The sequence below is a fragment of the Dysidea avara genome, chromosome 3 (assembly GCF_963678975.1).
Source record: "Dysidea avara chromosome 3, odDysAvar1.4, whole genome shotgun sequence".
Taxonomy (NCBI): Eukaryota; Metazoa; Porifera; class Demospongiae; order Dictyoceratida; family Dysideidae; genus Dysidea; species Dysidea avara.
This window is the reverse complement of record NC_089274.1, coordinates 1,398,659-1,417,243: the sequence shown is the minus strand read 5'-3', so window position 1 is coordinate 1,417,243 and position 18,585 is coordinate 1,398,659. Positions and strand designations below refer to the sequence as shown.

Genomic DNA, 18,585 nt, shown 5'->3' with positions numbered 1-18,585 from the left:
AAAACTCAGAATAGGGTGTTTACTAGATGCGATCTCTTCATTTATCGTATTAGTAGAGGGTAGCATTTCATTTTTGGTGAAACGTCGAGTCACGATTCATAAGGTGAGATCGGAGAAAACAACTTGACAACAAACATTTTGAACAACCTTGGTGAGTAACTTCTGATAAATGGCTTTAAATCATCTCCTTTTTCGTCTACTTACAATACATTCATGCGATTATGCAACTCATCGATTCTGATTGGCCAGCCAATATTTTGGCTGGATCGCACTTCCGGCCCAAGAAACTCGAGCATTGTCACCAGACGGTGTTTGCGCATTAGCGCGAGCCCGGCTGGGCACGAGACTAAGACATATCCTGGTGGAATTTGTTTAATGTGTGATGTACACTAATGTTACACTAATGTTATTAGTATAATAAAACACTTCCAACTGGTAAACCTGTTTACACTGTGTTACTGATGTCTCTAGCTACCATGGTTATGTAGCCATGCTTGCACCCTACCCAGTAAATAATCAGGTGATACAAATCAGAGCAGGCTAGGATGGGACTAGATTCTACAGAAGACTGTACCACGTCTCACTAAGATGTTGGTATTATATCAACAGACTAACAGATTCCACTACACTAACAACACACAGAGACACTTACATGAGGGACATGTGCACCTTTGCTATGTCATCCTCTATTGATTTGGACTACAGTAAAGAAAAGACACAACATATTAATTAATACAGTGGATCCTATTTTTAAACAACCCTCTGAATTAAAGCAGACTACTCCATAAGGATGGGGCTGGCTCATTTCAGAGAAAACTTTCTTCACTGCAGCAAATATGAGCCTAAAATTGGGGTTGGTCCCAAACTGCTTGATAGATGTCCCACCATATTAAAATACTGAATGACAGTAGTTACAGTAATTATTATTACTTTAAAAACACATTTCCGACTTCAATAATTTTAAGAAATTCTCCATGCAAGGAGACAGAGGATCCTATAAACAAGTTGATGTACTACTTCTTAAAACCAGGCGCCATGCAGCTAGCTAACTCATCTGGAATTAACCAAGAGGTTTTTTGGTTCAATAATACACAATTTTGTAATTCTTGGATTTCGTAATTCATGAAATTTTTGCAATTTTTCAATTACGTTGCTATGCTAAACTGTTTTATAGTTTGACTATTGTGTTTTTTTCCCACAAATTCTGTTGACAAAGCCTCAGAGTTGCTCTTTATTTTCTTTCGCGTGCGTAGGGGATACGTCCCCTTCCCAACTTGAAGGGATAGGTTATTTCTGGTAGTCTACAAGGCTAGTACTGTTGTTTCTCAATTGTTAAACACTTGTAAAACCTGAAGGGAAGGTAATTCACAAAGTCGGAGGAGAGTCGCCACACCTGTATTTCAGACTGCCGAAAAGAAACCACCTCAGAGCAAAGTTTACCTGTGCAGAAGTTTGGTACAGCCTTCATTTTGCTTTTACTTCCTCTACTTTTACCATTATTAAACAATTTTGCTCAAGTGGGTGCGTACAGACAAACATAGGTAGATAGGTACACACACACACACCACACACACACCACACACACACACACACACACACACACACACACACACACACACACACACACACACACACACACACACACACACTACGAAAACAATTTCAGTAAACCAGGTGCGCGCCCACAGCCGGCTGTGGGCACACACCTGGTTTAAAAAACAAAAAAATGACCAAAACTTCAGTTTAGCTCCATTAACTTTTGCCTAATAAAATTACCAAGGGAGAATATCTTCGCTACCTTTGTTTCTAACTGCAAACATTTTCCAACAAATTTAGGAATATTCAGTAGAACAATAAACAAGTTTCAAAATTTCAAATCATAAGCTTTTAAAGAGAGTGTAACTAATCACTGGACTGGACTACTGGACTGACATATTTTTGACTTTTACATATTCTGAGGTTTGCCTTATGAGCTGCTGAAGGCGGCGAAGGAGCATGAAACTTACACTGTCAACCAGGTGCCATCATAATCCAAATCAATCGCTGATTAGTTTCCATATAAGGAAAGTAAAATCGCTATTTGAATCCGTATACGAAATTGCACGTGTCCAGTGAGACATGGCGATGGTAAAGTTGGCTGAGTCTTCCTTGAGGTCTTTCTCTTCTTTGATGGTGGCAAACTCATCTCTACTTGGTGTGGCTGGAACACCATTTGTGCGTGATATATAACAAAAACACAGTGATGTAATTTGGATTGTCATGGATTTCAGTTTCATGTTCCTTCGCCACCTTCAGCAGCTCATAAGCTCCTGATTTTATTGATCATGAGTCTTGCTAGCCAAGGGCCTTCAGAGAACTTGCAGTCTGCTACTAAAATGATGAGTGTAAGGAGTGGAGTAAGCAAAAACTGATTTCTCACTACTTGTTATGCTCTACAACATTTATACACTTCTTAGTATTGTGTTTTGGAGATTGTAATGTATAGCAATAGCTAACCAAAAATCATTTTACTATATTTGTGCTACCTATGATACACTGTATCCTTGAACTAAATAGCTCAGACCCCTGGGACACAACCTATCCTTCCTAAGACAATCTATTGTAGCTAAATTCGTTCCTACATGTAATATACAAACTCATTGCACAACTGTAGAGTTTCTCTGCTATCATGATTAGTTCCTACATGTGTTGGTTGACGTACTATAAAATGTGACCAAATTTATTAGCATTGTACAAGCTTGCTACTCTCTCTCAAGATGCTGGTTAACCATAACTAACACATTCTCTGCAGCATACTGATAAGGAGTATATGTACTGTAGAAGAACTTAATAGATGAGAAATCAGTTTTTGCTTACTCCACTCCTCAAGTTTTCTGAAGGCCCTTGGCTAGCAGGACTCAACCTCATAATGTATAAAAACCAAAAATATGTCAGTCAAGTGAGTCCAGTAATCCAGTCCAGTAATTAGTTACATCCTTTTTAAGATCAACAATAAACTCCATGGTGCCTCTGCCTCTACCTGACAAAAAACACAATGTCTTGGCCACAAAGTGTTTATTGCAAAGTGGCTCAACTTTAGAGCAAGCAGGTATAGCTAAGAGGTATACACAATGTTGTAGTCGTAAGAAGCCACAAAATGGTCACTACAGTACACCACAATACCACTATACCACTGCTCCCGCTCATCCTGTTATCACAATGGGATACAAACACGAGATAAACACATGCATACATCACATGGAGCATACATCACATGGAGCATACATCACACACATATCATAGTTACTCACCAGTGCTGGGAGAAGTCTGAACTCAGAGATGTACCCAACATGATGTACTGCACTATCATGATCCCCAACTTCAGCTACACAACACACAGACACACTCAACTATTGTCTATATATTATATAAACTAATTTGAGGTACGGGAAGTTTATGAGAAGTCTCAAAGGATGTACTAAATATGGAGACAATGTTGACAGTGGTTTGTATACACCAGAGTTAACTACAATGGTGTGTCTGTGTGTACTTCAACAAGGCCACACATACACACACATGCATACACCCCTTTCTTGTCTTAAAAGTGCTTCATTAAAACCTCCAGGTAAATGAAGTTAGGAAGTGAGTGTACATCTTCTGTATAGGTTGTGGAATTGAGTTTAACATCAATTTAAAAGTACATCCCAACAAAATTATCTGAAATCAAAACTTGAAATATAAATGATATATTATTTTTGTATTATACTTATAAAACAACGTTAAAAGTACAAGCTTAAAGTACAAGCTTAACAGCTCCCTCACAGGATATATTTATAGATGTGACCTTGTTAGTTGCCATAACAACTAATGCCTACCTTGTACCACATAAGCCAACACAGTTGCTGTGATATTCGGTAGACACACAAGCCTGAAACAATAAGAATACCTTTAGCTCAAATAAAGAATAATGACATACCGCCCTTTGGCAATATCGTTTTTCAGTTGTAGGAAGAACTGGTAGCGTGTGTTGTCCTGCAGGACAGATGGATCAATGGCATAAAACTTCACCTTGAAGAAGAAGCGAGTATCTTTGCCTGCAATGATAGTACAACTAATGATATTGAGATCATTACATCATATGACATCACAACACAGTCAACAGCAAACAATGACGGGAAGTCCCACTAAGTGTGTGTGGCTTCCACTAGAAGCGATGTACTAATAAAGTGTTACTGTATACAGCCTTACAAGGAGTAAATGGAAGCCTGGATGATGTAACACGTTAGAGTGCACATGTGTGTGTATACTGTTCTTGTATTTAATACAGTATCGCAGCATTAAAGAAACTTTACACAAGGACACAGTCTGAAAACCCTCCAAGATAAATACCAAAGATAATGTATTCTAAAATAATGTCAACAATAAGAACAGAGCTGAACAATTGTATCTGCCATCATTAATGGACGCACTTGTTAGATTGTGACTGGACCTGCAAAATAGGGCATTTGGGCACATAAATTTTTAAATTTTCATGGCTCATAACTTTTGATACCATTAAGGTATGGCCATGAAATTTTCATCATGTATTATGCATTTAATTGGCTAGACTTGAGAAGATGCCTTCACAGGAATACGTCAGTTCCAGGTACACATCAGAAACATGTCACTAACACATATGCACATAAGAACAAGCAACCGTCAGACAGAAACTTGTGAAAATGATCTGCTAATAACTGGGGGTCTTCAATATGGTAACAACCTATCATAGTGATGCGATGAACAAGCATTTTGTGTGCGATATAAGATCATTTCCATTGCTAGTACTACTTAGCAGAAATCACACAGTCAGTTTAACAATAGAACCATAAAAGTGCATGCACTACCTTACAATCTCTACTGCAATACACTAGAGATGACTTGTAATGGAAAGCATTAACGAACTCTTAATCATGAGAAAGAAGTTCTTGTATGAAAATTTTTATTCAGAACAGACACTGTCTGATTTCATAACTATTTAGTCATCAACAAGACTTTCTGTCATGTGAAAATCACATGTTTATGCATACATGTAAGGTCGGTGGGAAAATACCAGCTATATAGACACTGGACAACCAAAGTCATTTAAGTGGAAGGAAAACTCTACTACCTGATATGTTGGCCAGAGCATGGTGGGCTTAGTTTGGGAATTACATATTGGGCAACCCAAAATGTAACGAAGTAAAGTGGTTGACCAAGATTAGTAATGGCATTGTACATTTTTGTGATCTTATCAATGTAGATATTACATAATGAGCATACTGGTCTATGTACCTGGCCATACAGCTTCACTACACCCTGTTAGTCCTTAGTAACCAGTATGGCCTACCTGTGGTATTTTATAACAGAGACCACTTAAACACACACAACACACACATAGAGAAATCTTTAAAATGTTTCATCATGTCACACATGCTGTATAGAAGAGATATCAGACTCAGGGTGGGTGTGTCTCAGCACATGTGCAAACTGAAAGAGTCATTTGAGGTGTCCACAACATCAGCTGCTTTTAGAAAAAAGCATTATCAGGTTTATGTTTCATCTTTTTGATCACTGCCTTTAGCTCTAACCTCAGGCTGCTAAACAGTATTTGATGAAAACAACTGCTGTAGTGTTTGTGATTCAGTACAGTAGCTTTGTGTGAATTAAGCAACAAGACATTTTAAGTTTTCTATCCCCACAGGGGTTGAGTTAGTATAGCTTTACCTCTGAAGGAGGACAACCTTCAACATGGACTAAAATTCTTGGCCCCAAACTGTCCTTGGTTATAGCAATAAAACATGTAGACACCAAGAACAGTGTTGCATTGACCTATTTGTCTCCTGTATATTGTTATGGTAACTTTGTACAGCTTTATCACCATATTAGGGTAAAAAGCAATCTATTTATGGTGAGGGAGAGAATGAATAGCAATTAAGCCATAGTAACGCATGACCTGTCCAAATTCCACAATTAATTATACTATGACAATCACTGTACTAAGCTCCATGGTAACTAAGTGTTTAGGTGATGATATGAAAAGTCTCTTCCATGGCAATGTCAGGTAGTAGAGTAGCTACAGACCTCTTAACATGAGATCACTAACACATATTGCTGTGACCTACTGTTGGCAATATGTTTCTAGTGTTATGCCAGAAAACAAAACTTATAGTCACTTTTGTACGAACACACAGTCAGGAATACAGTGAATCCTTCTCTACAATACACACTTTTAGATCAACAATTTTGACTCATTTTTTGCTGTGAGTATGCAGTCCAACCTGCTGGACTAAAATACTTGTCTTCAATATTGAGATTTCTTGTCTGTAAAAGTCTTCTTGAAAGTCTGTTAACACTGATCTCTATACTCAAAGAGAATACTGAAATTCCAAACACAACAACTTTTATCCACCAATAAAGACAACGGTAGTGACCATTAGAGAACAGCTCAACTTGTGGGCAAACACATTCACTTTGTGTGCACACATTAAATTATGGTATATAAAATTATCTACAAGCTAGCAGACACAAGTTAAGAATGTAAACTCTCTTTCTTAATATGGAGGGCTATTTTACCATACTCCTAATCTCCTTTGCTTGGCTTCCTTCTACATACACAAATGTAGAGTATAAACAGAACAAGCTAACTGACAATACAAGTAAGATTTTATAACCTATGTTACACAAGACAAGTAGGAGAGACTAAAATATTAGACAATTAGTGTAGGTGTCAGCTGCTGAACATATTGCATGCTTGAGGGAGTGGGGTCAGCCACAGTTTAATGCGTTGTATGTCTTTAGTGCTCACCATGTTAATATGTACTATAATGATGCTAACAATACTGTAACTCTTTTAGATAACACTACAAAAGCATAATTGGAATATATGTTATTTCCAGATACATATGTACCAGGGCAATTACTTTATTTTCCGTATTAAAGCCAATAAAAACCAGGCTATAAATGAAGGCGGGGGCACTACCTTAATATAAGGACAAGTATGAGATTACAATAGCTTGTATTTGTAAAACAAGCCTTACTACAACTGATAAGATCCCTGGCTTGTCACAAGATGTCAACAGCAACTACTAGCAAACATGTTTTAGCTGAATCACAAGTATACCAGAACTAGAGTGGACACCTTTCTACAACAAACATTTGGGACCAAGAAGCTTTGGTTCACTTTTCAGCAATAAAAAAGTTTTCCTCTTTCCCAAGTAAAAGTTAGGGAGCCAGATCAGTTGAGACCCAAAAAAATGTTTGTTTTTAAATTGAGTCCTTTTTAATATGTATCAGTCAGTGGCTCAATTTTTAAAGTAGTCTACAAATGTCAAACATTTTAAACACAACTTGATGGCTAAAATTGCTCCAGTCACAATTATTTATCGCAAAATAAGCACTTATTATTTTGCTAGCATAATTTTCAAACTTAATTTTAATTAATCGCATTGCTGATCAAGTCAAATACTCACCCAGCACTAAGAACTACCATTACATCATAAAACATGCTCAAAATGTGTGCATCCTCCGATACATAACTCCCTCCATTGTACAGGAATATTATTCAAAGTTGCTAATTTCTAAAAGAGAACAGCCTCTTTAAATTTTTAAAAATACTTCCAAACACTGAACAACTCTGATTGTGGCGGTGGTACATCAACATGTAAAGGAAAGTTTATGTAGTAAAGGATCAGACTTGTAGCCCTTTACAACTATACCTTCCTAGCTACAGTAATATAATACCAGAAACAGCAGTTTTCGATTGGGTGCTGGTGAATTCTTTCAAGAAGCACTCAGAACTGAACATGCCAACACTACCTGACAACTTAATGTAAACAATTACACAGAGTGACGCTGTTAATGGAATATCATATCAAATTACTCTAAGCCTTGCATATGCTCACAGTTAACAGTCACAACTAAATCATAAAACATCCCATAAGACTGCCAGTAAAAATGCTAGCAATTTACTGGTATGTTTTACAACTTTATCCTAATCTGGCTGCTATGGCCATAAACTTTAACCATCAATAAGACATTTCCTTAGAAAACACACAAAACGTGTCCATCAAATATCCATTTATTGGTATGTTTTCAGGAAACTGTTAATGAGGAAATGGCCACACCCATTACAAAATGTTTGATAACTATTTTCAATCGGGTGTAGTGAAACATTCACCATACCCAGGTGTAGCTAGATTATTTAATATATCCAGGACAAAACAGGTGCCAAAGAACCTGAAGCTCACAGTGCAAATATGAGACAGGTGGCCATATTAGACAGGTGACCATATTAGACAGGTATTAGACCAGTGAATTACTGTATAAATTTCTCACTTGGACACCACACACCTCATGGCTTCGCTCAAAACTAGTCCAGTTTCGTGGCTACTACGCTTCAAACTTGAAGTGATTGGTCTGCACTAGTGGAACAGTATCATAGACATCTAAAATGAGCCACTTTGGAGCAGAGCATAAATACGTTAAAGCATTTCACAGGCTGGTCATTCTATAACTCTACCCAGAAGTTATTGGAGCTCATTTCCTCTGATGTAATAATTGGAGTTAATTAGGGTTACTAGAGAACAGAAGTCATGAGTACAAATAAGGAGGTAGAATCTTGATGATGTAACGGTACTGAGAAATCATGTGAATACCTCACAAGTGTGTGGGAAGAAGTGTTAAAACTTGCCCCATGTTTAAGACCACTTCACTATAGTGACCACATCAAGGAGGTTCCAAACACAGCTAAGGTGTACTTCATGACCTCAGTAATAAGACCACCTCATATTTTTGGTCACTAAATAGGTGGACCTATTAATGAGGTTTCACTATACCATAATTATGACAGGTGAAAGAAACATTAATTTTGATGAATTTGACGAATCAGTTACATTTGTCAATTGTCAATAAGCGCCTCAAAAGTTGAGATCTGTGGCTTCTTGCTTTTGTCCAATTTTTAATTCATTAAAGGGGAATTCATCAAATTTTCCTTTCGTTAATTCAATCTCGCAAAAAGACTAGCAAAATTAGTGAAAATAAAAAGCCCAATCTCTCTTCACAAAAGAAAACCTATTGTGGAAAATGATCTCTCTAAAACACCACAAAAAAAAATCTTTTAAAAATGTATTTGAACAAACTTAGCAAAAATTATACGATACAATATTTCTTGAATCCAAATAGAAGCCCATTTTAATTCCCAAAGAGTGGCCCAACTAATGAGGTTTCACTAAACTTGTTAAAAGGCTTCTCCTTGTTCTGAAAGTAAACACTAAGCTGTTGTCAAGGTGATAACCTCATGACTAACTTACTGAAACCTCATCAGTTGGACTATTTATATAAATATGGCTTCTACATAGATTTTTTACACTGAGGTCATGAAACACACTTTAGTAGTTATACACTTGGGATTTGATTATAAACAGCTGATGATGAGTGATAATATTGATAATTCCATACTCACAATCAAAAAATCATTATCGAGATATGATGATTTCAACATCCTACCTAAAACTGACGATAACAAGTTATTGCTTGCTTTTCTATGAGAAGTTTAGCTGTAACAAGTTGTAGGCCACTCATGCAATCAGCCAATTGCTTTGTGAAATGTCTACATGGGATCCCACTAAAACGCTGTGTAAGAAGCTACTTTGCCACTTCGTAACTACTTTGGCTTATTTCTTTTTGTAGTTGCAAGATTGTAGTATTGTAGAATTATCAGCCACCCGTGTGATCACGTGATCAAGTATCTAATTTATGAGCTTACAAGAAAACTACTTCATACCAAGTAAATATTAATCCATGTGCACAGTTGCATTAAATCTTGTTAGGATGTTTGTACATACAATAAATCATCACTTTTCAGTGTAATTATCATGATATCATTGTATGAATATCCATCACGATAGTGAAGCATCACGATAGTGAAGCATCACGATAGTGAATTACTACCACTCAACAATAATGACAAGGTCTTTATGACTCAGGTCAACCACAATTTTTTTTCTTTTTCAGTTGACTTGTAAATTGTAAATTTTTCATGGTGGAAAAGTTCCCAGATATTAGATAGTTTATTTCACTAGTTTTTCCTTCAGCAACAATACTATGCTAATAAAAAAGAACCGCAAAACTTTTCCCACCAGTACAAACACAAAAACAGCAATGGTTGCTATCAGCTATGTTTCATGATACTGAATATATGTTATAGTAGGATTAAAGCAAACGTCTAATGCACTGCAAAGAAAAATTAACTGCTTTCTGCTCCATATAACAAGCTGCCACACATACAAAACCTACTTGACAGTAGGGCTATGAATCGGTTATGCAATAATTGGCTAATCAATCAGTTATTGCTGAGGGTGATCAATAATTGGGCTATGCAGTCAATAACCAATTAATCGGTTGGATGGCTTTAATACAATGTTGTTTACATTTTGATCATAAAGGGTAGACTAAAGTGTATGAGAAGGTTAGTTATTGTCCTTTGCTAGGCCTTACACATCACAAAGTCACTTTTACACTTATTTTTAAGTCTCAAACAGCATGTTTGATCAAATAATTTGATAGAAACACTATTAATATACAAAATAAGGGTAAGGCCGATTAATCGGTTAATTGACCAATCATAGGGAGCCAATAATCGGTTGTGGATGATTGGTCCAGGTCACAGTTCTACTTGACATGGCCATTGTAATGAGGTTGCCAGTATAAAGCAAGGTTTCAGTTTAAAGAGCTACAAATCAGTTACTCAGTGTACGCACCATATGCAATAGTTACACTTAATGCTTTTTTGCACGTGCAATTTTTTCTAAGCCTGAATAAAACTGTATAACACTTAAGTATACAACAGTAACATTTGTCCATAATATCAACTGTGTAAAGTGTAAGCCTCTCAGAGGAATGAATAGCAGGTACTTCCTTGATGGGATAACTAACACATAGATCATTAGCTGGTAGTGAGATTCCTACGTATTATTCTGGTGAGGACAACACTACAATAACACTCACTATTTCATGTCATGTAAAGGAGTAACTTCTATAGAATTTGCTAAATTTCATAAAAGTTGGCTAATACAAATTGTTGACATGTGTTAATATCAGTCTTCAGGCTGAGTTGCCTAGCTAAAACACTGATTATTTTTAATTGCCAATGAATAAATGTTAAAGAGACATGTACACTTCTAAAACAAATTATGACCTCAATAGAAACACACAGCTAGCCATACCATTGCCCCCACTTAACAGCAGTCGCTAAAGTGGCTAGCGAAGTGACACTTCAGTCTACAAAAGTGCGCAATTCTTAGACAGAGCTATATTGTTGTCACAATAAAGTTTATATCCTATCACAACATCATACCATGTCACTGCTGATAGAACATGTAAAAGCAAGTCATCAGATAGGATAACTAGTGACATCATTACACCATAACTCCTGGGATAAAATAGAAACTAAAGAAATCTGGGCTTTAGCGGTGCTTTACTTAGTGTTCAGGTGTGCAAATAAGGTCAGTAAAAACCGTCAACTATTGTTTAAAAGTATATATTTGTGTAGGTTATTAAATTGACTTCCCCAATTGAAAATGTTCAGTGCAAACTTGTGGAATATAGAGGGTTAAATGCAGAGAAATGATGATGGTTACACATCTCTTAACAACAAACTATCCAACAACAGAAAACCCCCTCCACAATTATAGGTCTGGGCTCCACATTACTACCTCAGGAGGAGGAACACCTCTTTATATCGCAGCACAAAAATTTCTTGGTACTAAATGGTCTGCTACATAGAGGTTACTCTAGTATTGGTGATTTAAGGCAAAACAAATGCAACCACAACAAAAAGATCATTATGATGTAAGCAAAAACAAAAACAAGAACAGCAGTACGTGGTAACATTCCACAAGCTACAATAATCATATCACAGAGAAGTTTGGACATACGATACAGCATCAGTCAAACATTTTGACTGCAAATGAACAAAGTTTTGAAGATCAAAAAAAAAAAAAAGCTTGTACAGCACAACAAATCAGATGATAATTTAGTTACTATTCTGGTTGGGAAAACTATTACAGCAATCCAATAATAAACCAATCCAGTTAAGTATTGAAACAGAACTTAAAAGAAAAACAAATGTCCAGATAGTGATTAAAGCGAATTTAACAAACTTGAACATTCAAACTATTCAACAAGTTCAGAGCAGGTAAACATAGATACGGCAAATTTCATTGGCCATTTCCACTAGTGATGTAAATTACAACTGCTGTTAGTGATGGTGTAAGGATGCAAAGACACTTAAACATGTGCTGACCAATTATATACTAAATTGTATACATTAACGATCAGACAGTAATACATGACATTAAATTACTAAATATTTAATAGCATTCTTTGAGACATATGATACACTTATGATCACACATAACATATTGTGGCACCCCTCTGGTGAAATATTTTAATGTCATGAAATCAGTTATATATCTAGGAGCATAATATGGTGAAGGCATTTTATCAATGTCCAGCAGCTAGTGCCTAACATATGAGTTAATGTGTGTATGTATCTCAAGTGTACATTGTAACATTGGTAACTGATCTAGAAATGTTAGTGGACAAATTTGGTCAAATTCTACATACTCCCTCCTCTGTTGAAAATTGTGTAGACTAAAGTGTTTACATAAAGGACTGATACATGAGGAAAGCTGATCAAACATTCGCACAAGTTAAAATCTCAGGATATAAAGCCTTAAAACTTAATAACAGTGGAGAGAAAAATCATTCACATTTGCATACAAAATTAGAAGTGAGAAGAATTATTAGCACATGCAGCAGCCACACAAATAGGACAAGCAACAGGAACTTCACAACTCATACAGACAATGGTCCTTCCAGTTTCCCCAAATAACACTATGGACATTGCTACTACAGCTGTTCTAACTATAGCACATACCTTATATGTATAAAAAAACAAAACAGAAACATTACTATAATGTTATAAAGATGTTGGAATAACACCTTAACTATTTGCTTTTAAAATCAACTTCAATACTAGTTCGTCGTGAATCCTGTGTTACCAGTTTTGATGAATAACAGAGGGTATTTTTTAAAAGACATTTTCTTTCCACTTCAGCATAAACACGTATTAATTATCAAGGTATCACATAACAGATTGATGGCAACACGCCTTATACACAATCATGTGAGAACCTTTCATCTGCTGATGCAAGGGATAGCTTAATGGCTTCAACTGTGTAGTAAGGTATTAATATGGAGGTGAACAATATACAAGCAACTTTGTGAATTGAAATTCATAGGCCAACGTGTCTATACTAAAAGGCCACCTGCCACTTTACATCACAGTTTGAAAATGGTGAGAACAAGCTATACCATGTGGGACAGAAATTTAAATATTTAGACTAGCTTTCCATCAACCAAATGTACATATTTAATATTACAATAATAAACGATTAACAAAGGTTGTTAGAAATAGGTAGGTTGATGAAATAGCCATGAAAAGGGGGAAAAGTAATGAAGTATTTCTTATACGATTTCTGTTAGACAACCAAGCACAAAGAAGAGTTACAGTTAAGAAGTCAGCCACAGGTGCACTGATAAAGCCTTGCCACATTTATACATTACTAGCCAACCAGTCACCCTCACAGACATACACATGGCATCATTTACTACAGCTGTCGTTTCCAAGATACTACAGTATAAGCCATACAAGTGTTGCACTTAATTAAGCTTTTGAAAATGCAGTTTTCAAAACTTTCTAATTTCATTACACATGGCAGCTTCATCACTGGTATGGCCTGCCAATGGAAGACCAGTTGCTACAAAAGATATAATAACCAATTTGCTGTAGTGTACATGTACACTAAATCAACAAACATCAAGAAACTAACAAGAAACTAGCATCCTTCCTTTGGTTGGTTCAAATGCTGGCATGTATATACATGCATGTGTGTGTATGTGTGTATGGTGTGCATGTGATTATTGCATGAATGTGTGTGTTTGCGATGGCATGCATATAGTAGAAGTGTGTGGTTGTATACTGTCCACATACTACTAGTATCACACTACACTCCAGCATAGAGTGTAGGGTACATCAATATGGTACAAACCACTGTGAGGTCACCTATCAACAATTAGACAATTAACACATACACACTCACACAACTTGGAGCTGATAAACAGCAGACTAGCAGCCCAACCACAACACTGTCAACACCAATTAATAGCCCAGTCATCAACACACACTTAACACCATGTCAACTTTAGACAGTGAAATAGTGGGTGTACCAGAACATACTTGTAAACAACTATTCTACTGGACAGTTTTACTAACATACAGCTTAAATAAGCACCATAATATAGAGCACATTGCCTAAAGGCAAGGCAAGGTTTTACACCTTGGGATACCAAAAACAGTTGGTGGTTTCATGTAGGTGTGAAATGACATTGGTTTACATCATTACCAATTGCCTTCTATACAATAGAGTGAGAAGACACTCCTCTGCATTGTTCACATACATGTGTGATAGTCATACTCACGTTTCGATTGTTTTTTCAGTGGTTTAGCTGTATCCAACCATCTCTATAGGAGAAAAGATAGAGAGCATTGAGCATGTGTTGTGTAGTGTCTATATTAAAGCCATACATTTCATCAGAAGCCATATTTACATAAGAAGTCATGTTAGAACACACAGTACAGTATAACAATGGCCTCAGTGGCTAATGGTAACAATTTAGTCAACTACATCTCTCTCTACAAATTAAGTTGCTACACGTACCATCATCTTCTTCTCGTCTTCATACTCTATCCCAAAGTACTCTCTCTCTAATATGTCCAATCTTCGGCACACACTGTCAAACAGGGCACTTGCCAGAGCCTTTTTCTGTGTATGAAATAAGAAGCATAATGCACCCCCATATGCACAAATACGGCTTCCATAGCTTCAAAGGAGCTGCCACACGCATTTTATCACACGCTCGTGAATGTTAACAGTACAGGCCATTGCACTTACGTGTATTTCCATAATTTCTGCCTTCCCGTCCAACAAAACTACATGACATTTTATCCCGTTCTTCCCGGGAGCCAGATCGCCAGGCGAATAACTAGCACCTTTATATCGCATCATTTTCTATTACCAGATTAACAATGATTAGAGTACAGAAACACTTTACAACACCTACCACCTCTCGCTCAACGTGTGTGTTCTATGCGCCTGAAATATTTCTAAGGCGAAACGTCATAAACAATTACACGACCGGCGTCCATTTTCACATCAAAAATCGCACGTGAGCAAACATATACGTCTAAAATATCACGTGACTTTTTTTATTCCGGCCAATATCACGTGACTAGAATGTGATTGGAATGTATTTGGCTATCAATTTTGTGGCCAAGTTAGCTAGAAGCGGCCGCAATGTTTTTCTCAAGAAAAGCCGCATGGCACCACCGGATGTGCGACACCGCGCTCAAACGACACATATAAAAGAGAGCCTTTTGGGGTCTGATTTCAGTCAGTTTTGAAGCTTTAAAAATATTTGAACGATTAAACTAAAGTGAACTATTTCAATAAGCAACATGGATGCTACATTAAAAGTAACATTGGTTGGTGATTCCGGGTGTGGAAAATCCGCGTTGTTTTATGCTGTACAAGAAGAACAATTTGAAGAGTTGCACTACCCAACTGTATTCGAGTTCTGTGACACAACCTTGAAGCTGAAGAGCGGTAGTGTCCAACTAACACTGTACGATACCGCTGGAGCCCCGGAATACAAGAAGCTGCGACTACGTAGCTACATTGACTGTGACGTAGTAGTTGTGTGCTACGACTTGTCTGACCCACAAAGTCTCCGCAACGTTAGCACCAAATGGTTACCAGAGCTTAAGCAGTATTGTCCAAACAAGCCATTCTGCATTGTTGGTTGCAAGAAAGATTTAGTGGCGGGTAGCAGCCGAGCTGAAATGGCCAGCCTCAGCGGAGACTCCGAAATTTCCTCCGACGAAGATAATATTCTTGGCTTGTGCCAACCAGCAGCTAACTGTGGCGCATTTGGTGTTTACCAGTGCTCAGCAAAGTCTGGGAAAAGCATCGTGGAGACTTTCACAGCCGCCATTGAATCTCAGATAGAAGACAAGAAAGCACCACGAAGACACACATTTGGAACCCCTGGGTTCTCCTCCCCTAGGCTTTCCTTCTTCAGGAGATCCAGCTGCAATGGTTCAATATTGGGCAAGAAGAAAGGGGCCAGCAACAAACCATGCAAAATAATGTAATTTATGCAAGCTGAGATGCTGCCACTTGCTTCCTCGAGTGAATACATGAAATAAAAGAAAACATGGAAGAAATATGGAGGAAAAGTGTGTTCAAAATACACTCAAGGAAACCCAATAAAACTCCCCCAAACTTCAAAGATGTTTTCTGACAGTGTGACATTTTATTATTTTTGTTATTCTTGTACCATCTTCAATTCAGTCTGTAACTGTTTTGTGTCTGTAATTGTATTATTGTTGTTGTCAACTGATGAAATTATCATGAAATTAAAAAATATACATTAAGTATTACAACATAAAGCTATTATATAGCTATAGTCCAGACAAATTGTGATTGTTTGTAAGCGAGTTGTTTGGATCATCAACATAACCCTCTGAAATAAAATGAAACAGTAAACATCTTGATGAATCTTGTTAACATAAATACCTTCATAAGCTCTAAGAATGCTTTCACACACAAACTTGTATTGAGCCTACAATGTGTTAGTAATATGATAATAATAATAATTGTTGAGGTAGTGAAATAGAATAGCCTCTTACAGGTGTTTGTATCAGCATTCCTCGTTGGTTACGCATGACTCGCACAATGTCCAAAGGATTGACTGGTTCCATACATTCTAACATACACAGGGCTGTCTCTACTGCCATCAATACTCCAGTCCGACCTATACCAGCACTGGAACAACAGCAACATTAATTCATTGTGTGTGAGGCTTCATTTTGATACCTGCAATGAACTATCGTGGGTTCTTCCATTCCCTCTCTTTCCAACCGAACATGTTGAACGAAATTTAAAAATTCCAGGGCTTTGTCAGGTACACCTATAACAGTGTAGAACACATCACTGATAAGATATACACAGACACACACACTACACAGACACACACAGACACAACTCTACCATGATCAGGCCATGATATGTATTGGAGCTGAAGTATTCGTCGCTCTTGTTTCATCTAAACAGTCAATCACACAATTTAGTGAGTTAGTTGACTACACACCTTAATGTTTCGTAGTGTGAAATATCTAGTGATGTAGGTCTGGTCTTGTTGTTCTGACACACATCTCACTTCATAAGGACCAAAAGCTGATGTGGACTTGACATCTGGCCAGTATTTGCAGCACTTCACCTGAACAAAAGAAACACCACTTATCAACCATTATAATATTCAGTTAAGTTCCAAATTGCAAGAGTTTGTACAAACTATTATGGTATACTGTAATAACTTGTAACTTCCTGTAAACAAGTTGGGCTGGGTCCCACCACAAGACACTATATGGAGAATGTGTACCTTTCCAGCCTCTGTAGTCAGTGTTAACATAATGATCAGAGTACTCTCTTGCTCCCAGATCATCTATAAGGGAATACAAGCATTAGTATGTGTGTATGTGTGCTAGTACATGACTTGATGTGAATACATAAGCCATCCTTTTACCCAAACAACACAATTATTAGTCAATACACACACTGATTATTCAATATATTTACCTGCCAAAAGTCTCTACTGGTATGCTGCATGGGACCCTGTGCAGCGATGTATCGATTGACTTGGTGAGTCTTGACTAGTTCCATCTATAAGGAAACAAGGAATCAACAATTACTATATCTCCATCAAAGAGCTACAAGGAAAGACATTAGTTAATTCACATCATGAGCTAATGCCATTCACTTCTCCCCAGGAAAGCAGGGTGACCTTGAAGCCATATGCTAAGACAAAGTAAAAAATTTAATTTAGAATTCCTTACCTGGTGAATTTTCCCCTTTAGTAAGACATGTGTGAGGGTGGTCAAAGACTTCCTGATTTGTACAGGTGTTTACATAACAATAATAGACTGTTAACCCACAATAGACCTCTGCATTCCTCTTTGAAAAAATTAAACTATCAGGCACTTGTAACTTGGAACACTTGTCTTATTTGATGAGACATTTTAAAACTACATGCACATGTCACGGAATACATTACAAATTGCTTGAAGATGAAAACGGAATACAGTCACGGAATACAGTCACGGAATACATTACAAATTGCTTGAAGATGAAAACTGTTTCAGTTTCTTAGTTGCATGACTTCTAATTGTGTTAGCTATTAAACAATGTTACAAGCATGGCACAAGTGGCTATGATGCAGCAGAACTGAGTGTGCTATAGTTACTTGCCCTCTGCCACAAGTAATCAGTTTACATTTTTTTAAATGTCAAAATAGCTTTTTGATCACATACACTGTTAGAAGCATTCATCCTCTATAGCTATTCAAACTGCTTTAATTCTCCTACCCAAAGAAATCCCGGCAATAATCTATTCATAGTCTTTCTCTGCC

General features: G+C 37.0%; 2 protein-coding genes and 1 pseudogene across 3 annotated transcripts in view; 1 reads left to right on the top strand and 2 right to left on the bottom strand.

Moving 5' to 3' along the window:
- Positions 1-15,298, bottom strand: part of LOC136248775 (uncharacterized) — a 38,285-nt gene extending 22,987 nt beyond the window's left edge. Inside the window, exons 1-8 of one of the 2 annotated variants that reach the window (XM_066040577.1) lie at positions 15,184-15,298; positions 15,012-15,128; positions 14,778-14,882; positions 14,539-14,581; positions 3,956-4,073; positions 3,855-3,907; positions 3,291-3,364; positions 653-699 (exon numbers count right to left, since the gene is read on the bottom strand). In XM_066040577.1, the coding sequence (XP_065896649.1) occupies positions 653-699; positions 3,291-3,364; positions 3,855-3,907; positions 3,956-4,073; positions 14,539-14,581; positions 14,778-14,882; positions 15,012-15,125 (554 nt within the window). In that variant the 5' untranslated portion in view covers positions 15,126-15,128; positions 15,184-15,298. Of the gene's footprint in view, positions 1-652; positions 700-3,290; positions 3,365-3,854; positions 3,908-3,955; positions 4,074-14,538; positions 14,582-14,777; positions 14,883-15,011; positions 15,129-15,180 lie in introns of both variants that reach the window. The other variant, XM_066040575.1, reaches the window with a different exon arrangement.
- Positions 15,299-15,574: 276 nt separating this feature from the next.
- On the top strand, positions 15,575-16,270 carry LOC136251637 (rho-related GTP-binding protein RhoC pseudogene; annotated as a pseudogene).
- A 214-nt stretch (positions 16,271-16,484) lies between these two features.
- Positions 16,485-18,585, bottom strand: part of LOC136248774 (tyrosine-protein phosphatase non-receptor type 4-like) — a 41,465-nt gene continuing 39,364 nt past the window's right edge. The window contains exons 23-30 of the mRNA XM_066040574.1: positions 17,757-17,840; positions 17,560-17,622; positions 17,269-17,397; positions 17,169-17,223; positions 16,995-17,088; positions 16,808-16,943; positions 16,695-16,740; positions 16,485-16,641 (exon numbers count right to left, since the gene is read on the bottom strand). Of these exons, the coding sequence (XP_065896646.1) occupies positions 16,580-16,641; positions 16,695-16,740; positions 16,808-16,943; positions 16,995-17,088; positions 17,169-17,223; positions 17,269-17,397; positions 17,560-17,622; positions 17,757-17,840 (669 nt within the window). The 3' untranslated portion in view covers positions 16,485-16,579. The remainder of the gene's footprint in view (positions 16,642-16,694; positions 16,741-16,807; positions 16,944-16,994; positions 17,089-17,168; positions 17,224-17,268; positions 17,398-17,559; positions 17,623-17,756; positions 17,841-18,585) is intronic.